Genomic DNA, 27,931 nt, shown 5'->3' on the forward strand with positions numbered 1-27,931 from the left:
CGGAGCGGAGGCCGGGGAGGAGCCGGGGCCTGCAGTGGAGCCGCAGCCCGGAGCAGCCGGAGCAGCAGCCGCGGGAGCGGCGGGGCCTGGAGAGACTCAGCGCCGCCCGGCCGGGGCCCCCCGCACCGGAGCCTGGGGAGCCCCCTCGGGACGAAGCCGAGGCCCGGCGGAAGGCGGCGGAGGCGCCCGCTCAGCCCCGCGCAGGCCCGTGAGCCGCCGCGGCCTCCCGTGGTAGCCGGGCCCGGGCAAGAGGAGCTGGGGCCTGGGGGGAAGCCAGGGACAGCCTCCGGGCAGCCGGGGTGGGGGGACACCCCCGTAGCCTGCCGGGGTGGGGGAAGAGACTCAGCCCGCCGCCCCCCCCGCCCCATCCGCGGCCGTGAGGGGACACCCCGTTAGGCAGCCCCGCTCCCGGCAGGGGTGACACTCCGGCGGCCTCTCGCTGCCCCCGCCTCGCCGGCAGGCCGGGGCGCAGCCGCCTGCCACCCCCCTTCCCCGCAGCTGGTGCGGGAGCTTAACACCTGCCCTCTTCCCCACTAAGGAGCCGAGGGTGGGCAGAGAGGGCCCCGGCACCGAGCCCTGGCAACTAGAAGGAGGTCTGCTCTTCCCCGCTGTGGGATAGAGCCTCCTGGAGCTCCCGCAGGACCTGGCTAGGGGGGAGGCGTCCTCAGACCCCAGTATCGGAGGGCTGCGAGAAATACTCTTGCTACCTACTCCCCACCGCTTGCCGAGGAAATTCCTCTCCCAAGCAGAGGAGACAGCCCTTCGCCAGAGCAGATAGGAACAGGGGAGTCTTCGCAGAAGAAACCCTGTATGCCCAAGAGAGGCAGTCCCAAAGACAGAAATAAGCAGGAGCTCCCGGTGCTTACCTAGTATTTTTAATTATTTACATCTGCTCAGCAGGCAGCAGAGAAAGCAAAACGAGAGGGAGAAAGCAGGGGCAGATTTATTCTTCCCTTTTCCAGTTGCTGTTAACCACTGGAGATAAAGGTAATTTCCGATACTGACCTCATCCTCCTTCATCCCAAAGAAGATCCCTCATCCCCTGATCCCAAGAGGGTTTTCTTCAGATATCCTGTGCAAGGAGAGAAGACACACCTCCCAGTTACAGGGAAAGGAAAAGGCAGGTTTTGCTGGTAATATCCACAAAGATAGCAAGATTTTTTTCAGAAAAAGAGATTTGCCCACCCATTAGGAAAAGGTGCACCTAGAGGAAAGAGAGGATAGATTTACAGGTAGGGAGATTGGGAAAATTGATCTCTGAAATAATCTGACAATCAGTGAAAAAAGGCTGTCTCCCAGGGGAACACTCCTTTAGTAGTTAGCTGCCAAAAGGGAGAGAGGATCTCCATCCTGGGGTAAAACCAGCAGTTTTAGGGGACTGTCAGTCCCAGGCAGATTGTTTTAATACTCAAGATCCAGATTTCATCCACAATTGCTTCGTGCTCAAGATATTTCTTAAAGAAGCTCTTGGAATAGCTGACAGCAACGCTCTGAGGATGGGTCTCAGAGGAGGAGTGTGAAGGGCAGCACCCCAGAAACCAGCACTGAAGATAATCCACCTCCCTCCAGAAAATCTTCCAGACAGAGTGAGTGACCACATTATATCACCTCTCTATTCCTAGCTGCCCTTCTCTTTTGCCTTCTGTCCTTGTTTTCCATGTTTCTTGCTGTATCTGCTTCCCTTTTCATCTTTTCTCTGTTTCTGAGCCTCTCCCCAGGCTTCGTTTTCTGCATGTCTTTCTCCGTCTCTCTCATTGAGCTTCTTTATATGCTATATGGAAATGACCTGATTCTTTCCCTTACTTTTTTAGCTTATTGGAGACCTTAGCCCTGTTTAATTGTAAGAAACCTCTCTGCCCTTTCCCTTCTACTTTCTTTCACTGGTGTATTCATCCTAGGCTCAGTTTTTATCATCAACGGTGTGAAATTAATTTATGTCATTTAGGGGTCATTGAGAAGAATGATACTGGCCAAAAAGGCTTTGAGGGGACAGGAGCAGTGATTCGTAGTGCTAATGTTCAAGGATTCACCCGTGGGGTTGGAGTGTCAGTTGTTCTCCATGTGGGTCCTACTATGCTCGTAACTGTGGGAATAAAATCATTGTGCAAATGCAGACCTTGCTGTGCTTGGGAGCCGAATGTACAGATCCCAGTGCTAGTACTCTGAGATCTGTGTCCTAAAATGTACCTAGGTGCTGTGAGATGAATTCTGGAAATGGTGCCCTTGAGAGTGGGTTCTGTGGTGCTCAGGGGCCTGGGAATGAAAATTGTGACAGTGCTGGTGGAACCTGCTCCAAAAGCTGAAAGAAGCCATTCCATTGCCACCTTCATCTGTGTTTTATACTGCTGTGTTCAGGGGCTAGGAATGTGAATCCTAATGCCAGTGCTGTGGTGAGCCAAGCTGGCTGCTTTTTGTAAATGAGGCACTTAATTTCCAGTCACAAATGAGTATTCTAACACTAGCGTAGTGATTTCCTGAGAAATCCAGTGCGAGGGAGTCTTCATCTCGGATGAAGCCAAAGCAGATTTCCTTAGCAGAGGAATCATGCCCAAGGGTATCTCACCTGAGAGATTCCTGGTTTTGTTCTCCAGTGAGATAATCGTGAGGAAATCCAAGATCAAATGGTCCTTGGCCAGGACAGGAACCCTTCTGGAATCCATTTGGGAGCACAATGGTTAACAGGGAGTCCCTGAAGAAGGAACTCCTTGGTGTAATTTGCTAGCAAGATCAGACAAAAGATGCCAAAGTGATTCCCCATTTTGGCAGGGAATTTTGACAGTTATCCATAGCTTCAGAAGGTGCCTCTTTCTAAGGGGAGGCTAAACCATGAAGTGTACATATGTTCTGGGGGTACTGTTAGATGCCCTCCTACCTGTTGCCCTATAGTTATGCAATCAGCCTGTTTTGAGCAGTGCTGTGTTATCTAGCACAAGGGAAGAGATAACTGAGGCATTTTGGCCTTTGTACATTCAAGGGGGTAACTGACTTTTCATGCTCTTGAGGTTAATTTACCTCACGCTGCCCCCTTCCTCACAGTAATGACTTGACATTTTTCAAGTGCTTTTGGCTCTGATGGATGCCAGGGCACTTTACAGAATATATATGCCAGCCTTACAAAATTCTGCTCTCCCACAACAATTATCTTTCTGTATATGAATTTTTTTTTTCATTATTAATGATAAAGATTAAAATTTTGTATTTGCTGCGTGAACTTTAAATATTCATGACAGACATACAAGGCTGAAAGTTGTGTGCTGTAGAGTAATTGTTATTTATTTGTTAATTGCTGACAGTGCTGGCTTGGACACACAAAATTAAGACAGTCTTTGCTCTGAAGATCTTGTAGCTTAAACCACAGTTCTACAAAAGATAGGACATACTGATAAATTTAAGGAAGGGAATAATTTTTAAGGAGCATAGCTTTTCAGTGTGATCATGGCATTTAGATCAAATGTTTATCACAGGCAAAAATGCAGCTTCCTCTGAGGTGGAATACTGCAACTGTTCCACACCATTTATTTTATACAAAAGTATCCATAAAAGAAAAAGGGAGAGTGTTATTTGTCTTCATAAAAGTGCAAGGTACTTTATATACACATTTAAATGAAAGTGCTATGTCTTTAAGAGTTTACATTAAGAATGTTAAACCCGAACACCTAAAATTAGACTTTAAAACCCACATTTAGATACCTAAATAAATATCATAATTCTTGTAAATGCCCAGACACGTAGAGTTGACTTCAACAGAAGCAATGAAGTCCAATATTTGAGTAAAAAGACACGTAGTTTTGTGTATGGGTTTGTAAATTTGCATTTGGACATTTGTGCTTCTGAAAGTTGACTTTTTAAGTTGAAGCACTCTGATCCTGTCCTATGGGCACTCGGCTCCCATTTGAGAGCTGACTGTGTGGCGTTTCTCAGGTCAAGCCCTTAAGTAAAATGGAATGAGGAGGTCTAGAGAGTTGTGGGAAAAAGATTACATTACTGAAAGATCATGAGGTTATATTAATGTTTAAGTACATGTTCTGTAAGTTCTTGGGTTTTATCTTGAAATCTGGTTCTGTAGGCAAATTTCTAGGATAGAATAAGGAGTCAGAAAAGTTGGAATGGAATACAGTAAACAGTTTGAGGAGTTTGGATATTAGTCCCATGTCCCCATCTGAGATAGGGTTGTGACTACTGTAGTACTTCTTTTTTTCGCCCCCCTTTTTTTTTTTACCCCTTGTAAAAATACAACTGAATGCTTGTGTCTCTGGAGAAGTTTTTTCTTACCGCAGAGGTACAGGTATCTTTGCTTATTACCTCCTCCTCTAAACTTCAGCTGACCGTCGTGTAGTGGGTGATTCAGTCTGCATCCCAGTTTGGATCTTTGGACCTTTACTCCAAGTGCCAGAAATGAAGTATGGTCAATGGCAACTGTGATATGGACAGCTGCCCCTCAAGAGCAGGCAACTGAGCTGATTAATTTTACACAACTGTCAGACAGGAATTACACCTAGGTCATTAGAAACTATAAAGGTAAAATGCTTTTGGACTCATTCTTCCATTTGCTTCTTCCAGCGCTGGGTGGACTTTCACACAGAACCCTCTGAGGTTTTTAGTACTTCATTTGCAGAATCTGTTGCTGAGTGATGCCTCAGAATTGAAACTTGAAAAAATACTGTTTCTAGCATTTTCAAATTGGAAGATAACTTTGGAAAGATAAGTAGTGCCTAGATTAATGAGCAGCCTAAAATAGTATCTCCAAAATGTATGAACTCTCCAGTTGTGTTAACTCTGAAGCCTAAGAAGAAGCATGTAAATCTCTGTATTGCTGGCTGTTGCACATCATGTTACTTTAGCAAGAATATCCAGCTGATGTGCTCATCCCCCAAATGCTTATCATTTTGGTTGGAGTCAGTATTGCTACTTGCTATTTATTCTGCTGGTTTTGTTTTCTTCTTCCTTCTAAGGGACATATGATGAACTTAAAAATCTATAACATATTTCTGCCTTGTACTCATGTTTTCACTTTTAAAAGGCAGCCTGCGTATGTGTATTACTGTGGCATGCTTGTTCTCTCTCAGTATGTTTTCACAATTAATTAATTGCAAATTTTCATTTGAAGTTTGAAATGAAAATGCAAAACACTGGGAATGTTTCAAAATTTGGAGACCTCACAACAGAGTTTAGGACCCATTTAATGCTGTGTCCTGTGGTGCTTTGCCCAGACTTGGACTAGACTGCTGTTTTATTCTTCTGTCCTTGACCTGCCTCATCCTCTACCCCATCCTGTTATGAATCTTGGAGTTGGTGTCTTAAAGGTAGATGGCACAGATTTTCCTAGTTCCTGACCTTTGTGAACCCTTTCTTGAGTCCCATACTGACTTCCTAGCATCTTTTCAGGTTCCTCTCCTGCACCTTTAAGGCCCAGCATGTTTCCACCCCTCCTACTTCTTTATGCTCATTTCCTCCTACACCCCACTCCTCCTCCCAGTTCTCTCTGTGCTGCACTGTGCATCTCATTTTCCATGCTGTCCCTTCGGCATTCTGTCTTGTGGTCCTATAAGCCTAAAATGCTGCTTCTCTTCTTCAAGCCAGCATCCCTCACCTCCTTTCCAGGACTCTTCATTGGCAGGAATCCTTTCTTACTACATCTCACAGGCCCCGCTCTTACTTGCACACCTGCATTTTGACCTGTTCTTGGTTTGGCTTTCATTAGATTATGTGCTTGTGGACACATAGCACATTTTTTGTCTGAGGTTATGTCAAGAAACCTGTTCTTTTTTACCACTATAATAAATGGAATTTTGTTCCTCTGAAAATACCCAGTTCTGCTAGGCTGGGGAATGGTGCTTTGTCTCCCTAATCCAACTCTTTCGTTCTCCCACCTTCCCTTTTCCCCTGTCCCCTTCCCTTCCTCAGGAATAGCCAGATTTTAGTTGGTTAGAATGAAAATCCCCCTTGTATTACATTCTCTGGTTCCTTCCAGCACTTCAGGATCTTGGTTTTTAGAACTGGGGTGAACAGTTTGTGTGAGGCCTGGTACCTTGTTCCTCATCTTTCTAAGCTGGTCAGTTTATTTGGTGTGAAGTCAAGAAATAAGGAAATGTGTTTGGGGGTTTTTTTCCCCCTTCCTTTATGTATAAGAGAGACTGATTAATGAGGGAGATGACGAGTGAGAGCTTTTATACCTCGAGGAAAAAAATACTTGCTTTTTTGGTTTTTACAATTAGCAATTCAAATTTTGTTTATGCTCTCTGCTGTATAAAGACTGTGGCTGATTATAGCAGTAATATGTAATTACTGTTAAAAGTTCAAATCTGAATAATTGGGAAAGAATCTGAACTCTTTGTGGTCACAAATTAAAGGAGCAAAGTTTCTGAATTCTCAGTTTCCCCAAAAAACCTATTGTTAAGTAAAACAAAAACAATTCTCCCACCCCATTAGGAACTTGCAGAGAAAAATAAACAAGCTGCTAAAATAGTTAACTCTGAAATTCCCTTTACCTCTACCTGGACAAAGCAGACAAGCTTTGAATGTAGAGAACTGGTCTGGGATTTTGGAGACTTGTGTTCTCTGTATGGTTCTGCTACTTCTTTGCTGGCTGACCTTAGGCTGCACGCTTCTCCATGCATGGCTTCCCATTTATCCGGGAATAGGTTATTGATCTTTTATAAGGGTTCCAAAGTATAAGGATGAAAAACACTTCATAAAGGCTGGTTGTTCTTGCTGTTGATTACCTTAATTACAATACGATATTCAACTCAAACCCTCTACATGCTGCTTTTTGTGGGATTAAGAAACAGTGAAAGCATGATGCACTGGTGAATTTTTTCTTCATGGAAGGACCTGTGACTCCAAAACAGAAAGATCCTGTACCATGTCTGCAGCCTAGAACTGGTTTTTAAGTTAACTTAAGTATAGATATTCTGACTCCCTTGAAGCTTCTCCTAAGATCTCTAATGACCTTTTCTTGGCCAGGTCTCAGGGTCTCTGTTCCATCTTCATCCTTCTTGGCTTCCCTGCTGTTTTTGACACTTGATCATGCCCAGTCTTGAAATCTTGTCCTCCCTTGACTTTTGTGTCAGTATTTTCCTGGTTTCCCTCCTACTGTTCTAGTCATTCATTCAGTAGCTTCTGCAGTAAGCTATTTACCAGCTTCCATTTATTTTTTTCGTAAATTAGACACAAAGACCCACCTCTGATACCCTCTCTTTGGTTTGCTCTGCCTCCTTCATGCCAGTGATACTAAATTACACAACTTGGCATACTACCTTAACATCTCTTTTGAATGATTTGCTGTAATTTTAAGACTGCTGAGGCCAAGATGGAACTCTAGAAAGCTCCTTTGAGATTTCTCTTTGTTTCCTGCTTTCCTCAGTTGTGAGCCTTCAGTTAGGCCTATAACATGGGTTTTCTTGCACTCTTCTTGCTCTGCATGTACAGGATAGTGACTCATCTAGTTTCATGGCCTGAATCTCCTGCTTGTTTTTTCTTGGTCTCTTTGGATAACCCTTATGCTTTCTCCCTCATTTACCATCTCAGTTACTGCTAACTGTTCTTGCTGGCCTCTGACAACTACTTGTCTTGTTAAAACCACGATTACTGAAGCTATCCTCCTGGCATGTTTTCTCAACATGTTGCCGTCTCTACCTTGACAAGCCTGTTCTTTGGCTGTCATCCACCACAGAAGGTTCCAGCTTCACTCTAAGGGGCCTTCACATTCTCCCCTGTCACTGTCTCTTATTGTATTGTCCTTTGCTCTGCCAGCAACACAAGCATGACATTGTGCTTTTCCAATTTCTTGCATGAGCATCTCTTCACATTCTTCCTCAGCTGACTCATACCTTGATACATTTAGGAGAATTGCCAGCCAATAGAGGCCAGATGTACTGGAAAGTACTTATTTGCATATTTAAAAATTATTCAAAAGGTCTGATACCCAGAGATAGTTGTCTTATTACATGTACCTTCCTCTCCCTAGCTTCTTTTGTAAAAAATAATAACTACAAAAGTAAATAAAGATCATTATAAGCAAAGACACAACATCTCAAAGACTAGGAACATCAGGGTTGGAGCAGAATCAGAATAATACTTAACAGTTGTAAGGTGGCAACTGTGGCAAGTATGTGTGCGGAAGAAGGGGGCTCCTTTCGATGTCTGTAAGGAAATTAACAGGAGATTCAGTTTGAGGATGATAGACAAAATGAAGCATGTTATGAGTAGGATGTAGAAAGCCACGTAGCAATACTAGCATTTTAAGCCAGAAGAAACTGTTAATGTGTGTGTCTTCCTTGCTAGTGTGGTTCTCAATCCTCTTGACCTTCAAGCTTGGTACCAATCTTTACAAGTTGTGAGCGTGGCTAGGGATTGTCAGGTGTTTTGTCTCCTGGAAGACGGTTCAGTCAGTTTAGTTCACATTAACAACTAACAGAATAGTGAAAAGGAATTATGTTAAAACAGTGGTTGAGACCTAATTTATGAGCTTCACACAGTATTACTTGATTCTTCTGATCATTCTCCAACTTCAATTTCATCTGCACTTCGTTTCCAAACTCCTTTTGAACAGTTTTTGTGCAGTGCTTTGGTAATCTTAACTCTGGGAGCATCTGCTGTGTGTACATTTTTGGCCCCGTGGTATACGACTAATCTGCACTTGATACCAATTTCCTTATTTTCTATGAATTCAGTACATAGTTCTTGCTAGTGCTTGATGCCCATTTCCACAAGTGGGATGGAATGGGTTGTGGCTTGTTTCAGCAACTATTGCTGAGTTCATATTGACTAATCTGTTTTCAGTGGTTCAGGCTTTGGTGGACAGGTTCTCACCACTTGCAGTCAGATTTTCGTTTTCACTATTTAGCCCTAGGAGCTCTCTTACACAGAAGCTTTGTAGTATTATTAAACTGCAAGGTTAACAGTAATTTTTCACGGATAGACCCATTTTGTAATGGGAATAAGAATACAGTTTGCATTTATAAGTGCATGTTGCATTCTTTTAACCTGGGTTTCCGTACCTATCTTTGCAACCATGAGAAGATTTTCTGAGCCAGATACTCTGCATGCTGATCTACTTCTGATTTCAGAGACAATCTGAGAATCATATCAGTGTTTGCATATCCTGTACTGAAGGTTTGCTACTGGATGTGATTCTGATAGGCAGCTAAAATTGAAATCCTTCTCTTCAACCTGGGTGCTCCCACAAGGCTGGGGGAAATACCTTCTCTTAGATACGGTTTCACTACCACAGACTTCCTGGTTTCCAAGGGAAAATTTCATTCCAGATATGTGCTCATAAATCTGAATTATTCCAAAAACAATACCCGATACCTTTCTCAGTGTAAGAGTAATTGTTCTGTTAATATTCTTAAAGCAAATGCCAAAGATTTCTCTTGCCTGCCTTGGCATATGTTTAGAATTACAGCTCCTACTTCCAGCGGTAAAATACTGCATAGTGGTACTGAGGGTGGAGGGATGCTGTAGAGACATTTCTGCTGCGATGATGTATTTTCATTGTGCTTCTTCAAAGTGCTTGGTTTACTTTTTACTTCAAATCTGTTACTGGGAGGGTTGTCATGGGACATTGGGCTTATTATTAGAATAAATCTTTTATATTAGTCTTATTACAAAGAAAATAATTTTTGGCTCAAAAGTATTTTAGGCATACCAGTATTTTCAGTATCATTTGCTGTTTCTTTTGACAGGTGTTACATATTCCCCACTTTCACTTACGCAGCACCATAAATAAGCAAACTAATCTTAACTTTGAACACGTATTTTCAGACTATCTGAGGGGTCTCTGCAATGTTTGTGTTGTATTTCTCAATACATTTTTGCTGCATGTTTATGTAGCAGACAACAAAAATATTTGATTAGTTGGTCTTATTAAAATCTGGCAAGGCACTAGCTATGCTTCATCCTAGCCTTTTATGCCTGTAAAGATACTGTCTCCCTTGACATGAGCATATTTTAGATTTTGGCTGTAATGCCATCTGTTGATAAGTTTAAATAAGCAGGTCAGGTTTTGTAAGCTATACCATTTTGTCAGTTTCCTACAAAACAAGTGCATAATTGCCTTGGAGTTGGATCGTGATGCACTTCCAGCATGGGGGTTTTGGTGACTTTATAGTCCCCGCAAGACTTCTTGCTTCGTTAGTACCAAGAATGCAGGCGCAGTCAGTGCCATTCATTCACTAAATTCAAAATACAAAATTATACTCTGCTCATGCACCTTTCACAAAATGGAGGGAATCGAAAGGTCCTATGTTAAAATGTGCTATTATGATATTTATGTAATTAGTAACTATAATGAAAACAAATGACTCTTCCTCGATACAAACCTTATGTTACTGAGATTTCTGTTTGTTGAAGGAAAACCTTATCTGTATGACAACTCAGTTAAAACAAAACAGTTAGTCCAGTGATATATATTAAGCTATACATGATCAGGAAGTTTTCATCTTCCTCCGACTGATTTTTTTCAATACCATCTTAGTGTGTTGTAACTTTTTTAGCAGATTTCCAGTTCAGGATGCCACCCGTGTTCTTTTACCCAAAACAGCATTGAACATTCAAAGCCATTCGGTCTTGGACACCAGGTAGTTTTGAGTAGGGGTGTAGAGTCAGACCACTGTGACAGGGACAGACACAGACTGTGACAGTTCCTATTTGTGTAGGTGAAACTGTGCTGTGTGCTCTTAGGTGACAGTAACTTCCTTTGGCTGAATTCCTTTTGCCTTTCTGGTTCTTGACTAGGGAGAGCTGTGTGCCCCTTGTTACCACATGTGCAAGCTTATAGTTTATTGGAAAAATGTTTTTTGGCATGTTCTACAGCTCCCAAAGAAGAGAGACATGGTTCTGGGGTATGATGATTTCTCTTCACCCCAGGGACTGGTTTTTCTCCTTTCATACGGCACTCCAGAGAGAAGTGTACTTTCAAACTGCAGTGTTCTTCTTTTGGTTTGCTGATATGCTAGCATGACACCTGCTACTCCTTCCAGATTAAGTTTCAGTTTATGAACAATACTCAGCAGCCTCTCTCTTTCTTCTGGATTTGATTCCAGAAACATAAATACTTCCTGGAGGCTCTCACAAGTAGTTACCAAAATGATGGATAACAATTTCAGACTATGCAGGTAATCAATATTATTTTTTTCTGATTTCTTACATGAAAAAAGTATCTCTCAGTGAGACTGTTTGCTTAGAGAATATAGATTTTTAAGTGTTTTGTTCCTGCCCTCTTAGTTCATACCTTCTTATTTTTGAGGCAAAGCACATGTCTTAGCATGGCAAATTTCTGCCAGAGTTAGCAAAACTGATTATTTTCCCCTTTCTGTATTGGTATAAGAGTACAGGTTTCTTGTATGTGTAATTTACACAAGTATGTCAAAATTGCCTTTTTCCATCAGAGTAGAAGCTGTCAGTTTCTCCATGCATGGGATATTCTTGATGTGTTACTTCCTTACTTTTTGAGGCAGCTTCCTCTAACTGATGTTGCACTCACCTGTTGCAGAAAGGTTGCAGTCAAATCGTTCCTTTTTGCCAGCTTGGGTTTGAAGTTTTTTGTTTGTTAAATACCTTAGAAGTTAGGTGTATCTCTGAATAAATTTGATGTTATTGGTTAGATCACCGGATCTGTGTTTCAGGCACCTAATAGAAGTGGGCTTGTTTTTTATAGGTGTTCTACAGCAGTGTCTCTCACTGCTCGGTAGTCTGTTGTGCCTTTCTTCCTTCTCAATGTTTATGTCGAGAAACTTAAGTTGAATCTCCTTTGAATGTTTTGCCAGCACTGTTTCATTGAATTGGAATGGCAGCAAATAAAGCAACTGTGAAAGTAAATATAGAAGAGTAAATGTAGAGATTTATTCTAGAATATGCATCTTCTGTAGACTGTGCACAGCGTAGCTTCATTCATTATGTGACTCTGCTTCAGTTGTAACTGATTGTGACTGGCCAGCCTTTGGGTTCAGCCTTAGAGAATGTTTCAGGCTATAAATGTTTATTAACTGCATTCAATATGACCCTCAGAGTGCTGTTCCCCACATTTCACGCATTTTTCAGTCCTGATATATAGGTAGCAGTGATCTTGGATGAGATCTGACTGGCTTGGAGCAAGCACTTGCAAAACAGGGCAGGCAAAGTACAGATTTCTTCAGCCCAGCGGCAGGGATAGTACTGTCTGATAGACAGAAGGCTGGCTTGCGTTTTCAACCTGAGGTTCAATTTGCTAGTTGCAAATATTCAAAGTAAGGCAGTAGCTTTCCTGGAAAGCTATAGTGAGGTATTACTAGTCCCAGGTGAATTAGTGGTTATTAAAAGGTATTCAATGCTAGGATTGTTGTTAATGATTGATAAATTTTTCTTATGAATCAGACAGATTCTTCTCTGTTTAGTTGTAGTTTTGGATCAGTGCTTGGCTGCCATTTTTGCATCTCTCTGACCAGTCTTGATTTGGGGTTGTACTGGAACTAGTAAGTGCTTGAGAAATGAAGACTCTGCAGTCAATTTCCAGCTGTTGATGGTGGTTATGACTTGGCTAACTTAAGACTGGTTTTTAAAGTCGGCCAAATACGTAAACAGATACCATTTACCATGTAAAATGTGAGACCATGAATTCTGGTCTTTGACTTTCTTTTTACTTGCTTGAAGGTAATTCTGGCTTGCTAATGTGGTAGGATTTTTTTAAACACCCTTGATTTAAGTTCAATGTGTTTGTTAGTCATTAGGGTGTTTTTTTTCTTTGTTTGAGTGGGATCATAAGAGAAGAGTTTGAAAGAAGAATTGCCAGGCAATAAACTGAGAAGGGAAAGTTGGAAGAATCATCAGCTGCTCTGGTTTGGCTGCAGTCTTGTTTTATCATACCATTAAGTAGTGTCAAGCTGGTGTACTGCTTGGATCAGGTGAATGAGATATGCAGTACAAATTATAGCAAGTATTACTGTTATATTGAGTATTCTTTCAAATAGTTTAGTAGCAATTACACCAGATTATTTTTGCACTGACAGTGTTCTGGAATTGCCACCTTACCTAAGGTTTGACTGTGCCTGATTATTATAGATCCCATATTGCCAGGATACAGACTTCTAAATTAAGTAACATGATCAAGTTCAAACTTGGAAAAAACATTTTATTACATTGCTTTGAAACTTCCCATGTGGTATCTGTTGGGTCTGAGTCTTCACTTTCTGTCCTAAATTACTATCTAGCATTTATGTTCTTAAAGAGCTGCTGTAGTTTACTGAAAAGTAGTTGTTTCAGTACTGGGTGATTAGTGTGTATGTATACACAGAATTTTTTTTATTTAAGATTTTGGGATTTTGTTTTCTTGTCAAAGATTTTTATAAACCAGGGAATGAAAATATTCACAATCTTAGCATGGGTGTAAGGTGACCCAATTCTAACCTTGCATGTCTTCCTGTCAAGTGTATTTTACACAAATACACAAAAGCTTGTATATTTGGCAATGGGCGTGTTGCATATCAACCTTACATTTTACTGCATAGCCAATCATGCCAAATGCTCAGCTGACATAACCTGGGCGTACTGAAGCTCTGTGAAAACTGCAGTGTTTTCTTCTGCTTCTTGAATTTCTGGTGTTTCAGATTGGTATCTTACTCTGACATAGGCTTTTATAACCTGATTTTCTTGATTTCTGTGCTTGTCTTAAAGAAAGGGGAGGGGGGCACCTGGAAATTTATATTTATTGGATTTGTATTGTTAGCTTAACTGATATTTCTTAATGTCTTAATATGCATATGATAAACAGCAATAATTTGTTCTTTGATTGCACTGTGGAAATTGAAATTTATATGAGGTACACTTACAAAATTAAGCATGCAACTGATACCTGGTTCATGTTTTCTCCCAAGTTGAATACTACTTTTGGTGAGGGCTGTACCTGTAAAGTTACCATGAGATTGTATCTGTGTTTCAGTGACATGGATACCTCAGTGGTCTGTCCAGCCACACTGGATAAAAATACATTGTTGCTTGTCCCTTGTATGATTCAGGAAGGAATAGTGCTGCTTTTAAAAAAAAATTAAAATGTTTGAGGTTAGATCAATTTAGGCAAAAAGAGCTATATTCAATAAACAACAACTTGAGGAGGGTGGATAATGGAAAGCTTTTTGCAGCTCGGATTGCCTAGTTAGCTGTGTAGCAAGCAGTCATTGCTATCATATGTGATAGTGCGGCAGATGAGAAGATAGATAAGTTACTAGCAGTTGGGCTTTTCCTTTCCTCCACAGACAGAAAAATGTTTTCACTCACTACAGATACTGTAGTGCTGCAATTTTACTTTTCAGTCTGTGCATTCATATGAGTGAGAGTGATAATGTTAGCTGAGCAATTAGGAGGTGTTTTCTGAGCCCAGGGCTTTGGAGCCACTGCTTGTGGTGGTTGAAGGGTGGATTTTCTTGGGGTATTGTGTAGGTGTTTGAACCCTAAGAAGTGTGATGAGCACATGCATGAAAATGAAAGGTTTAGTGCATACAAATATGTTGAAATGTAGACTCTGAAGTGCTTTTGTGCTGTGAGAGCACTTCAGTGCAGAAGTGCAAGGTATAATGCATATGGTTGTAGGGGAAGAACAGTCAGCTTCTGTATCAAAATGCTGGGTGCATCTGTCTCTGGATCTGTGCATCCACACTGTGTTATTGTCAAATACCTATTTTTAGAACAAGTGTCTAATTGGTATTCATGCAGATGGGTGTCTCCCTGTCTCATCTGATCCACTCTGAGTGATGCACTTGGTGGGAGGTGTCTGCTGATGAATCTTTCCTAAGAGAGTCTGTTCTCTCTTAGATGTGTGCATGTGTTTAATTTGTTACATGAGTGTGTCAATAAGTATGTGCATGTGTGTTTGTGCATTTACCTTTTGTATCCACTAGCATGCTCAAAGATAATATTATCTAATCCTCTAAAAAGATTAATTTAAAAAATGAAAGGTGCAGAGCTTGCAGCCCTTCAAGACACGATTTTTCTCTTTATGCAAAGAATAAGTGCAGAGCAGTGCAGGTTGTGACCATGGAAACTTAGCTACCTCAGTCCAGACTTCAAGGGATTCCTGCTAGTATAGTGATGCAGCCAATGATAAAAAAGAATGGTGATCTTTCTGCTGCCTTGATTACGACAAGAGACAGCATAAAAGTTTGTGTGCTAAGTGTACAAGTTCATGCAAGTTCATGCTGCTAAATGTTTTCTTCATATAAAAAAAATAAGTAGAAAACCCTGGATACAAGTGCTAGCCATGTTAGACAGGTGTATTTTATTTTTATGAGGGGAAATACATAATGTTCATGAGAGGAAAGATCATGAGTCTGTTTCCACCCTGTGGCAAACTTGTTGTGTGATTTGGGACAAGTAAGTTCTTCTTGTGTCTCAGATTTGGAGAAAATAATTGCCTGTTATACTGTGAATTAAGCAAGATTCAATTCAATAAAACGATATGTATATTTAGGAAAAATGGGTTATGGTAGGCAAAGCTTTAACTATAATGAGCTTAATATAGTCTGTTCCACCTCGACATGGTAGATGTAATTATCTATATATAGTATTATGCATGATCTTGGTGTTTTAAAATGAGATATGTAATCCTAGCTCTAAGGAATAGGATTCATTATAATGTCACCTGATGCAAAAAGAGAGGCTAGGCCTTAGAGAGAAATTAATTTCCCCCCAAATTAAGATAGTCAGTGTCTTGACTTTTCCAGTTGATCTAATTAAATTGTGGTTTGTATATGGCATGAAGGAGTGTTCCCTTTTAGCTATGATTTTCCTCTTGCTTGACACGGTAAACCTACTGGATTACAGGTAATCTTGGTGAAGGGTTCCAAAGCTATATTGCTTATGTGGGAAAGGAGTGACTGCGATACAGCTGCTGAAAAAGCACCAATTCCTTTGAATAGATCTTGGTGCTTTACCTGGGAACAGTTGGGATGCTCTGGGTAAGACTGTCCTAGCAGTTACCATCAGCACTGTCCCAGCTACAATCAGCAAGGGTGGTCCTCCCAGAGACACAGTCATATGCCTTTTTGGATTCTTCTTTCTGGCTGTGAATAAGGTATATGAAGTGGGATGATCTTCACACAGGTATTTGTGATAGGGGGAGAAGCAGAGGAGGAATTCAAATGGATGTTTCTGTTCTTAGGGTTCACCTTGTTTATAACTCAGGAGTTCCCTTTCTGCTTCTTTCTTCTCACAGATACTCTTGCTTCCCAGCATCATGGCCTCTGACCTGGAAAGCAGCCTTACTTCCATAGACTGGCTCCCACAGCTTACTTTAAGGGCTACTATTGAAAAATTAGGGGGTTCTTCACAAGCAGGACCTCCAGGGGCTGCCCGAAAGTGTCCCCCGGGCTCACCAACAGATCCCAATGCCACCCTGAGTAAGGATGAGGCTGCAGTGCACCAAGATGGGAAGCCACGTTACAGCTATGCCACTTTGATCACATATGCCATCAACTCATCACCTGCCAAGAAGATGACACTTAGTGAGATCTACCGTTGGATCTGTGACAACTTTCCCTACTACAAAAATGCTGGTATTGGTTGGAAGGTGAGGACTTGCATTGCTAAAGTACGCTTTTGGTCTAATTACAAGACTTATTTTCTTAATTCTGTGCAAAATACCCTCACTGAGCAAAATAAAAAGACAGATGTGAAACTAAGTTGACCAACTGGAGAAAAATACAGAGTCAAAAGTCCCATTTTCTCTGAGAATTTTGTTGTATGTATGTGGTGGCCCCTTAAGGAGTGTGCAAAAAACCTACTACCAACAACCAAGAAAAACAAAACATCCCCCCGCCCCAAAACCTGCATCACTACCAACCTCTGCATCACACTGATACAATCTTCATTGCAGCTTCTGTAGATGTATAGGTGGTTCAACCCTGTATTATTTATCCTAACCCATCCCTTCCCTTTCCACAGCTTCTGTTGTGCTCTGTTCCGGGTCTGTGTAGTGAGCTTTAGCTTTTGAGTATGCACCATCCTTCTATTTTCTTTCCCCACTCCCAGACATACTCAGAAGGCTGTATGTTTTTGTTCTGGCACTTACCTGTATCTCTTACTCTCTCATCAGAACTCTATTCGTCATAACCTCTCTCTGAATAAATGTTTTCGGAAGGTGCCTCGACCGAGAGATGATCCTGGGAAGGTAAGAACTGCATGCTCCTGGGCAAGCAATTTAAAACTGCAGGGAATAAGCCGGGGTTGCCCTTTCTAACTCATGGTTGGAATTTGAAACCTAAAGTGTAGGCAAAAATGGAAGCAGTAGTAAGATTTACTGCAGTGCTTTGGCTACAGAAGCATTTGCTTAAAGGGAACCTGTAAAGGGGCCTTAATGTTTTTAGCAATTATTTTTCTTATCTGTGATCTTCGGTTGACTTTAAAGGTAGTAGAAGAAGGAAAAAGTAGCGTTGAATGTACTTTATTAGTTTTGTTTCTTTTTCTTCTTGATCTTTATGTGTATAACGTGGGTCTAGTCCAACCTGTTCTATTATGAAAGACTGTAGTGGCTGCTGGTGAGTGGCAGGACTATGATGTGACATCATGAGCTTCATGGAGGCAAGATCCATGGAAGTGAGAGCAGAATCTATTTAGACTGCAAAGCATTTGGTGTTGGGGAAAACTGTCACCATCAGATAGTTTAAATCTACAGAAGTCATTTACCAGTAAAACTCAAGAATCTAAGAATTCGTTGGCTAAGTAAGGGCTAACAAAACTCTATTAGTATATATAGATTGTAAACGGGAATATCTAGACTTGGCATCTTGGCATGCAGATATTATTACTGTTAAAAAAACAACCAACTAAACAAGCAGAAGGAAATGGTGGGGACAAGCAGCTATGTATTTAGACAGAAAGATTGTCTCCGCTCCCCCATCCTAAAGTTACTGGAAAAGGCTACTTGCTCAGGTCTTTTATTTCGGGTTATATTTCAGTGACTAAATGGCGCTCAGCTGGCATCTATAAACAGAAGTAGTATATCTTTGAAGATCGCTGCTCAAAAATACCATTGATTATATGGCTTATTCCAGGAAATTGTAATTGACTTCAGTATATATGTTTTCAGGTGTTCATTGGCGTGCTGGGCTGGGTTTATAATGAAAAGCCATCCTGTGCTTGTCACTGATGAATCAGATTTCAACTGAAGGTTAAAATGACCTAAATCACACTCTAGAGTTCTTTTTACACTTCAGAAAACAACAGACATAATTATAGACTATTTTATGTTGAAAGGGACCTCTGGAGGTCAACATGCACCCCCACCCCCTACCAGACAGGGACAATTAAATTGGGTTGTTGAGGTCTTCATTGAGTTTTAAATACCTCCAGGGATGGAGATATCACAACTGGACACTTGTTCCACTGCTGCACCACCATCGCTGTAAAGAGGTTTTTCTTTGTATCTGATTGTAATTTTCCTTCCTGTAACTTGTGTTTGTTGGATCTTACTCTTGTGCTGTGCGAGTGAGTTTGATTCTGTCTCCTTTATAATCTCCGTACACGGTTGAAGGTAGTGGTTAGATCCCCTTAGCCTTCTCTTGTCCAAGCCGGACAGATCTCTCTGTGTGAACTGCTTGTACATCATGAGTTTTAGGTTTTAACCATCATGGTGGCCCCCCTTTGGATCCATTCTAGCACATCAGTGTCTGTCTTGAACTGGGAACCCCCCAGATGGACACAGTACTCAAAGTGCATTTTCATAAGCATGAAAAAAGAGCGATCCTTCTAGCTGTCTCTGCCCAACCTGAATATTGAGTTGGTTCCCATCAGTCAATAATAAATTTATGTTGTGAGCAAGATACTGAAGGGGGTGTGCAGGCCCAAAAGAGTTGGCCTAGCTTGGATGAGAGCATCCTTTGGTCTTCTTGGTGTCCTGTCTCAGAGTGACGGAAATATAAAGCATTCTGCCTTCCACCAGTAGCATCGTACCTCATTGTTCAATGAATCCAATGCAAGAGGGGAATCTCTTTCCAACACCCAAGTCTTGGTTGTCTGATGTTCTGGAGGGTGGTGCTTGTGGTTCTGTGTTTAGTTGGTGCTTCATTCTTTGAGTCAATAACCCGCAGCTTCAGGAAGCTCCCTGGTTTAATCATGCACTCACCAATGGGTCTTCTTTTCAGGGCTCTTATTGGACAATAGACACGTGTCCAGATATATCTCGCAAGAGGCGGCATCCTCCAGATGATGATGTGAGTGTTGTTCTTTCCAGACGGTGTGGAAGCAGGAGGGGGAATTCCCTTCTTGTTCCAAGGAGTCCTTCCAGCACCAGACCATGGTATCATTTTGGGGGTAGGGTGTACACATGGGGAGACAAAGGCTAGGACTGAATGAACTAGCGTGTGTCCTGCTGATTGGCTGTGGTTGCTGCTGTTCAGTAGCAAAGTTAATCTTGTTTAAAGTCCTTTTATCCGGACTGCTCAGTGACTAAAGCCCAGTCCTCCTCTTTTCTAAGCCATGAACTTTTACAGCAGGGGAGCTGGCTTCCCATCTGCAGTTTCACTTCTCCATCTGTTTTTAATTTCTGCTCCTTTCCTTTTCTCTTTCTTCCCTATCCACAGATACCACAAGACTCCCCAGAGCAAGAGGCAAGTAAAAGCCCCCGAGGGGCTGTTCCAGTCAGCACAGAAGCCTCTTTGCCACCTGAGGCCACCCCTCAGCTGTCACTCCAGAGCACCACCCCCATTGCCAACTACAGTCAGGTGAGCAGCAGGGAAAAGGATAGAAGCCTTATGGTGGGGGAAAAGGAGAGGGGGAGGAGTGCATGAATGGAAAAGCGAAGTGGGGAGGAGAGGTAATCATGAAAATCGTGACATAAAGGCAAAAATAAAAAGAAGAGAAGAAGCTGAAATTGCAGGGACAGAAAATAAGGAGGAAGTGAGTTTTAACAAAGGGTTGGATGGGGACCAGGATAAAGGCATATTGGTATTAGATAGCTGAAGACAAGGCTGGAGCCAGTGTGCTGCAGAGGGGAAGTGGTGGTTGATTTTCCTCAAGCAAAGTTTGGGAAGATTTGTTGGGAATGAGCTAAGTGATATGGGATGTCAGTGCATCTAGTCTCTGGATCCCTGTCTCGAGTTACAAAACACGTACCAGCTAAAGCCCCTACTTCTGCCTTCCTTAGCAGAGTGCAGGGCCTGTGGATGTTGCCTCTACTGTAGCAGGGGGGCAGGGCCGTGAAGGGGCCGATGTGCCACCCCCACTGTACAGTGCCAACCATGACTTCAAGTTCTCCTACTCTGAGATCAACTTCCAGGATCTTAGCTGGTCCTTCCGAAACCTCTACAAATCCATGCTGGAGAAATCATCTTCCTCTCAGCACGGTGAGTAACTATATGCGTCGTGGGGTGGGCAGGTATCTGCCCACACAGTCTTGTCCACTGATCTATCCTTGGTATCTTTCGGATCTTTCCTCATTTAGGAGGCTGTGCAAACAGACTTTCCTTCTTTGGCACGCTGTAATTAGTTCTGCCAGGAGCAGATACGAAATCTGCATGTCCTTTATCTGTTGCTCCCCCTAGTTGTCTCAGAATAAAGAGAATAATGATTTAAAAATACCTTGTGTTGATACAAACGCAGATACTAAAATGGCAGAAGCTTAGAGAAACGAAGTCCTGAAGAAAAGCATGTCAGAGAAGTATTCATAATCTGTCAGGCTAGAAACCATGAGAGAGGGGATTGTTGCATGTGGAGTTTCTCCAAAAGGAGAGTGGAAAGTCCTTATTGCTCAGATCTGTTAAAAGTAGGATTGTAGAAGGCCTTGGAGAATTGAGCTTTGTGGGTTGAGAGTGAGGAAGAAAAAGCCTAGAACTCCATTCATAGCTTGTGTTTTTGGGATTGAGGAAGAAGCCACCAGAGGGCAGAATCGCCGTAGGGATGAGCTGAGCTGAGCTGAGCTGGCCACCAAAAACACTTCAGAAAAATCTATACGGTTGTCCCTGCCTTTAAACACTCTTCTAAATAGTAGTCTGGTGTAAAAAGGAATATATTATTAGATGGGCTTCTCACCTGTGCTCAGCCATCATACAGTGCAGGCCAACTTTGCTACTCTAGGAGGAGCCTCCTGAACTTGTAGCTTCAATAAAAATTTATTACTTTTACTGCTTTCGTCATGCTGGCACTTGAGATGCCTTGTAGGAGCCTGTTGTGTGAGGTGTTGTAGCATGAGCAAGCTACAGAAAAACAGAGAACAACCTTGACTCAGTGTGTGCCTCTGTAAAAGCTTAGCAGCAGTCTGGGTTTTTTTCCCCCAAGTCCTCAGCTGTAAGGTAGTCTAGGAAAGCACACAGTTTTGGACAAAGTTTTGTGGGAAAATTTTGAGTCAGGGTGGCAGTGTTCATCCTTTTGCCCCATTGCAGTAGTAGGATGCTCTAAGGGTTGATTTTGGATCTAATGAAAAACTGAGGCTTGCTTGTGGATGGTCAAGTAAGGGCACTCAAAGTAAGAGATGAGTAGTTCAGGTTAGTAGCGTGTAGCGTCCTTCACTGTGATTTTTTTTTTTTTTTCTGGAGGTTCCACAACATAAGGGGAGAATGAACCAGGGAAGCAGACGTAAGAGAGATGCTGAGCTCCTGATGTGGGGAATAATGGAGAGCACCTGATGCTCTTGAATGTAGGGGGATGCCTGAAATACAAGAGGCTAGACATGACGCAGCCAGTGAGTCGGGAGGAATGAGAGTAATAAAGGAGCCCTGATGCGTGCAGTGTGCTCTGTGTACAAAAGCAGTGGAATGTGTGACTTCTCATGATCTGTGTGAGAAAAACTGTGAAGGTTCCCAGCCAAGCTGCTGGTAAGACAGGAACTGAAGGGAGCTTTCGGAAACAGCGAATCAGATTTATCAAGTTACCTGTTTTCTAAATGTTTTGTTGTTTAAGTTTGCTTAATGGTTATTTCTAGGAAAACAACATGTGCGTGGCATTTCAGGAGAGCATGGGTTACTTTGGTAAATACAGGAAAAATCCAGGGAGGCATTTCAGTGCCCAGCTCGGTACTGGAAGTTTAAATCCTACTGGAGCTTTCTTGTAGAGCCTTTTGTTTGGAACAGAATCTGGAGCACAGCAAAGGGCGTAACTGCGCAGTGAGAGTTGTTGGCAGCCTGTAGAGGGCGCTCCAAAAGCTTCGTAAATAGCAGGGTGAGCCGTGTGAAATTGGAGATGGATGATTTAAGCAGAGGTCTGATCCAGGCAGGTCTTAAAGCTCCCTCCTTTTTTTTCTCGGCAGGTTTCTCTTCTCTCCTTGGTGACATGCAGCCCTCCAACCACAACTACTACATGTACCAGCAGCAGCAGCAGCAAGGCCCCTCATCAGTGGGTGCTGCTCCCCCACTCCACACTCCAACCCCAGAGGGCTGCCCATCCCAAGGGGGAAAGCAGCAGGGTGGTGAAGGTTATGGCCCTCCACCAGTGATGTCCATGCATCCACCCCCAATGCAGCATGGAGGCTACCACCAGCATCAACATCACCCACACTCCCACCCACAGCAGCAGCCACATCAGCACCAGCAGCAGCAGCAGTCACAGGCTTCAATCAACAATGCTGGCTTTGGTGAGTCAGGGGCAGTGGAAAGAACAGCTGGGCAAAAGGGAGCAGTGAGGATCCTCCAGACAGAAATTCTGCAAGTGAGCTTTCCCTAAGTAGTGTCTGCGTGGTGTGTGGAAAAAGGGTGAAAGCCAGTTATGATTGAAATCTGAGAGCGAAATTGTGTCCTCACTGAAGGAAAGGAGGATACATCCACGCTGAGTCTGGGATTCTGTTTAGGGATGCAGGATAAAGTCAGGGGCTAAATGAAAGAGGAGGCACCATCCCTGGTCTTCCAAAGGAGAAAGGATTTCCAGTGTAGCATCAGGCTCTTTGGTGAAGAGGGGCCAATCATTTTATGTGAAAGGGTGGAGGGAAAGGGCAGTCTGTATTGGAATAATCTTGTCCCCGTTTCATTCCAGCATTTCCCCCTGACTGGTGCTCCAACATTGATTCCCTGAAGGAAAGCTTCAAGATGGTAAACCGGCTGAACTGGTCTAGCATTGAGCACTCCCAATTCTCAGGTCAGTGTTGGCCTAGTGACTACATCTAGTGACTCAGTGACTGGGGCTGTAGTCTAGAATATGTGGGTGCTGTGCCCAGGTTTGGTTTTTTTTCAGTGTAACCATGGCAGAGAGGTTGGAACTAGATGATCATTAAGGCCCCTTCCAACTCAAACCATTCTATGGTTCTATGATTCAACCCTTCTCTTTGTAAAATGCGGTGTCTTACTTCATGGGTTCTGTTAAAGACCTTGAAGCACTTAAACACTGCAGGAATCTTGAGCAGGGGGAATTAATTCATAAAAGTATGTCAGAAAGGTAACTGAGATTTTTCCCTCCTACTCTTCCCTCCCCTACCTGAGTCAGTGAGACAGTATCCTAGGTATGGAACTCTTCAGGAGTTTGGTGACAGATACGAAGCAGTGAAGTTGGGTTTGTGGGAAGAAGGTAGGATATAGGGGTAGAAGACAGAAGCTCTTTGCAGGGAGGACCACAGCGTGAGTGCTGTCTTTGACATTGTTCTTCGTCCCCTGCAGAGCTAATGGAGAGTCTGCGTCAGGCTGAGCGGAAGAACTGGACGCTGGATCAACACCATATTGCCAACCTCTGTGACTCCCTTAATCACTTCCTTACCCAGACGGGTCAGCTCCCTCACCTGGTTGGCCCACAGCAGCCCCCCCGAATCTCTGATTCTTGTGCCCTGAACAGTGGCAAACAGGAGCAATCCATGAACCAAGGTAATTAGGAGGGAGACTAAAATGACATGTAAATGAAGGTCCAGTTCTGTGAATATCCTAAACTACTTGCAGCCTTGCCAGGCAATGTAACACTGAGCAACTCAGGGCTGGGCTGAGTTGTTAGTCAGAGCTGTCTGTAGCAGCTCAGCTTCCTCTGGCTTGAAAGAGTTAGGATGTCCTATGTCCATGGCCTAGACAGACCATTGTTATGTGACGCATACCACTGACAGGCAACTTCTCCAGGCAGAAATACATTTAAAAGGTAAACCCATAAAAGGAGAAGGGGGTGTGTGTGTGTGTTTTTGGTAGGTGACCAACAGAAGGGAATGGCAAGGTAGAGAGATTGCTGTTCCAGATGGCAGGCGCTGTAAAGAAGAAAGCTCTTGCACCCATGTTGGAGAAATACTGACTGGACAGGGAATAGGAGGATGCGCTTTTGAGAGACAGGATGTCATAGTCTTGGTAGAACTGTAATGGTGTGTGTCATCTAGTACTGAACTAAATGGATGATATTGAGCCAGCTTGTGGCGTTTCTGGATGAAAATTTTCTTCTTTTACAATAGTAGAGAAACTGCTGCTGGTTCCAAGAACAAGATCCCTGACCAAGCTATAGCTTGCAGTTAGGACCCAACAGCTGAACATCTCCTCAGTATCCCGTGGGTCTGAGTGAGTTGCTCTGTGGCTGAGCTGCCACCCAGTCAGGGCCAAGACAGTTGACCAGAACATTAACAGGGTGGGGTTTTTTGTTTTTTATTCCTTTCCTTTCATAGTGAACTCCTATGGTCAGCCCCAGCCACCCCATCTCTTCTCCGGGCCATCTCCTATGTACCAGATTTCCACCCAGGACTCTCCAGGATATAATCGCCCAGGTAAGGGGTGACGTTAAGGCATATTATACCATGAACATTAAAGAACCAGTTCCAAAGCCCTTTGTGCAGTTCTCCCAAAGCACTTGCTAATCAAATGGAGCACTGAGGGTAGAGAGGGAGCCCGGACCGCAAGGGACACTCCGTGTAGGGCTCCGCCATAGCTCTGGCAAGGTTTAGGATTTCAGTGGCCTGATTTCTTTCACTTCACATAAATGGTCTAGCTCAGCCTCAACCTCAGTTGCTTGAAGGCAACTTTGTGTGAGAAGCTTCTGTTGGTGAAGTCCTTTGTGCTCTGTCAGCAGTCAGCTGTAAGGGAAGTTAAGGAGGCTGAAACTTAACCTCTGCAGAAGCTGCTGTGGGGAATTTCACAGCAGACACCTGCAGACATTGGTAGGTGCTGTCTGACGGAGAAGCGCATGCCAGTAGTGTTCTTGCTTAGACTGTTGGAAGGGAGAAGGCCCTAATATTTTATGCTTTCTTTTGCTCAAGGGCCTGCTGTGAAAAAGTGTGACTCTTTTTTTTATTCTAACTGTTCTCTTTCCTTTCTCTTCTTTTTATCTTGTTTTTGGCTCAGCTCACCATCTGGTCCCTCGGCCTCCAGGGCCTCCTCCAGGCGCCAATGAGGAAATCCCCGATGATTTCGACTGGGACTTGATCACCTAGCGAGTTACAGACTTGATAGCCCGTCCTTTGTGAAGGACGCGGGAGGGGAGGGGGACATGGGGTCAATGGTGCCAGCACCACCCTCCCCAGCCTCCCTGCCTTGCCTGTATATAGATATATATTCTCTATCTCCGCCAGAGAAGCCACCGCAAGATGCTGCCGAAGATAATCCTTCCTTGCGTCCTGTTTTATCTTCTTTTTCTTCTTTTGTTTATTATTATTATTGTTATTATTATTATTATTACCAATAATTGAGCACAGCCCTCCCCCTCCTCTGGTGGCCTCGGACGCATCAGATCGGCTCTTTCGTATTGTGTGGTGCCCTGTAGAGGGCGGAAAGATGGGTCCTTGGTGCCATGAAAAGACCTCGGAAGGCTGAATCCTCGAGTGCATCTTTCTCTGCCTCCATCATTTTGCGTTTAACAATCCCTCTTTCCCTTCAAGGTGGCCGGTGAATCTGTCGTATTGGCTACTGGAGTGAGAGAGCCTAGTGGACCCTGGGAGCCTGTAGTTATGTCGCTTCGTTAATGTTGTAAAGGTCAGGGGGCTAAAGGGACACTGGAGGGGTGATCTTAGCTCTGTGAACTTTCTCGCACCGGCAGGAAAAGCAAGAAAAGAAGTAAGAGTTCCCAAGTACGAGAGCGTAATCCCTGAGGTAGGGAGAGCTGAGCTGAGCTGAGCTGGGAGGGTAGACCCGAGTTTGGGAAAGGAGAATGTAGCAGAGGTGGTATTTCAGCAGAGAAGTTCGGTTTCAGAACGCAGTGCCATCGGTGAGGACTGAGAGAGGTTTTTGAGGGAATCCTGGCCTATTTTTACACTGCCTTTTGCAGTCTCCAGGTGAAGCCTACATACCCATCAGGTAAAATAAGCAGTCAGGGGTGTCACATGTGATTCAGCAAATTCTATTCCCCAGAGCTTTTAATTTCACCCCCCACCCCTTCAAGCCCTTCAAAATATGTAGTGAGGCTCTTACTTGCATATGCAAATTTGGAAGTTTTCTCCTATCAGTATTTGTTCTGTTGTTATTTGGGCCTCTGCCCCTCATATTTCTTTGGAGATTGTCCTTGTCTGTGGTTTGAGAGTGCCAGCGACAGGAGTCTTGTTGCATAGGTGCAAATTCTCAGGCAGTGGTTCCCACTTTGTGAATGAGCTAATGGTGGGAAGAGGAAGCCGCTGCTCAGAGCGGAGGTGCGTTAGAGGACTTCTGGGCAAGGGGCTGGACCTTCCGGTCAAGTAACTGGGAGGCCCTCACAAGTGGTTTTTGTAAGAGGTGCATTATAAGAGAGGATGGAGCGGGGCAGATTTTTAAACCGAACAGCAAAAGAGTGTAGTGTAAAAGGGAGGAGGGTGGGTCAGACCCTTTGCAGTTCAGCTGGGGAGATAACGGAATCTAGCGTAAATCCCGAACGATGAGTTTTGTCAGCACTTGCAAATCAGGAAGGTGGAAAAGGTGCAGGAGCAGGAGTGAGTGTTGAGACGCCTCCTCCCCAGAGCTGTGTCCTGCGTTCCCCTTTTTTCTGGTATGGCTCTGTTCTGTCAAACCTCTTGTGTCCTCTTAATATTTTGTAAAGCCTCCCCCCAGCCCTTATTCCCTGTTTACCGGTGAAGGGAACCAAGACAGGAATAAAGCATCATGGCTGCTTGACAGACCTGGGGCAGGGGAGTAACAGCCTCTGCTCTGACTGCAGGAAGGTGGGGAACCAGCATTGCTTTTTCAGTTTGCTGTAGGGATAAACCAATTGGATCTTTGTCAGGAAAGTGGACAGAGTCTCATTGTATTGCGGGGGAGGGGGGGAACGACGGGACATTTTTGTTTGGGTTTTTTTTTTCTTTTTTTTTCTTTTTTAAGTGTGCGGTTTTGGGGGGGGAGTTCGTCATTGAGTGTTTCCAAGAGAAATGAGGAATCCCAGACAACTTCAACACGGAGTCAGCTGTTATCTCTGCTGCCTCAGGATGGGAATGATACAGCTTGGAAGCATGTGTGATGGGTTTCTGTGGAAAGCAGCACTGGAGACAACCACGAGAGGTGACCTCTGGTAGGTGCCAGCTAGTGCTTTGCAGAGGATGTTACTGAGAGCCGGCCCTGTGGAAGTCTGAACACACCACCAGAAGAAAAACAAACAGAGATGGCTCCTTCTGCGTATCCAAGTGCTCCTAATTTGCATAATTGCCTCATTCGCATATTAAGTTGTGCCTCATTTGCATATGTAAATACATGCCGGTCAGTGTGCAAATTAGCCTCGTTCCTCTGCCCCTGAAATCAATGTGCGTTGTTAGTGTATGGGAAGGCACCGGGTGGGCGGCGTGGAGCTCTGCCGGGTGCGCGGGTACCGGCCTGCAGGGCCAGGGCGGGAGGGATGCCGCCTGTCCCAGAGAGGGACTCGGGCCCTCCGGCGTGGTGTGCCCACCCTGTGCTTTGTGTCTGTGGTCAGGGAGAGAGGGGCGTGGTCTCACGAGTTTATTTTTGTGCATGCTTTCTTAATAAAAAGAAAAAGTGAATGTTTATGGTTTAACTCTTTTGGTGCCAGTATTGAATTTTTTTTCAGCGGCGCCCGTCAGGTGGGCTCAGTTCCCACCTACTTTACCTTAGAAACAGAATTTGGGTGTGGACATAGCTAAATTAACAGCCCACACCCGTATGTACTTTGTGACTGA

At 43.5% G+C, this 27,931-nt stretch overlaps 1 protein-coding gene across 2 annotated transcripts; it reads left to right on the forward strand.

The window, feature by feature from the left end:
- Window positions 1-27,789, forward strand: FOXJ2 (forkhead box J2). 2 transcript variants are annotated; one of them, XM_056341549.1, is made up of 11 exons: window positions 1-1,586; window positions 16,184-16,537; window positions 17,063-17,137; window positions 19,110-19,178; window positions 19,548-19,688; window positions 20,114-20,309; window positions 22,208-22,531; window positions 22,927-23,028; window positions 23,544-23,744; window positions 24,515-24,613; window positions 25,188-27,789. In XM_056341549.1, exons 2-11 carry the CDS (start codon window positions 16,205-16,207, stop codon window positions 25,274-25,276), a joined length of 1,629 nt encoding a protein of 542 aa, XP_056197524.1. In that variant the 5' UTR covers window positions 1-1,586; window positions 16,184-16,204; the 3' UTR covers window positions 25,277-27,789. The 2 variants fall into 2 exon arrangements, with proteins under 2 accessions (XP_056197524.1, XP_056197523.1); XM_056341548.1 differs by having other exon boundaries at window positions 3-1,586; window positions 20,111-20,309.
- The last annotated feature ends 142 nt before the right edge of the window (window positions 27,790-27,931 follow it).

Source organism: Falco biarmicus, chromosome 5 (genome assembly GCF_023638135.1).
Source record: "Falco biarmicus isolate bFalBia1 chromosome 5, bFalBia1.pri, whole genome shotgun sequence".
NCBI lineage: Eukaryota > Metazoa > Chordata > Aves > Falconiformes > Falconidae > Falco > Falco biarmicus.

Excerpts from the sequence above, each read along its gene's own strand:
- FOXJ2 (XM_056341548.1), top strand. The coding sequence starts at position 16,205 with ATGGCCTCTGACCTGGAAAGCAGCCTTACTTCCATAGACTGGCTCCCA. Across the intron at positions 20,310-22,207 it reads ATCATCTTCCTCTCAGCACG|GTTTCTCTTCTCTCCTTGGT; the intron begins GTGAGTAACTAT and ends TTTTCTCGGCAG. Across the intron at positions 23,745-24,514 it reads GGAGCAATCCATGAACCAAG|TGAACTCCTATGGTCAGCCC; the intron begins GTAATTAGGAGG and ends TTCCTTTCATAG.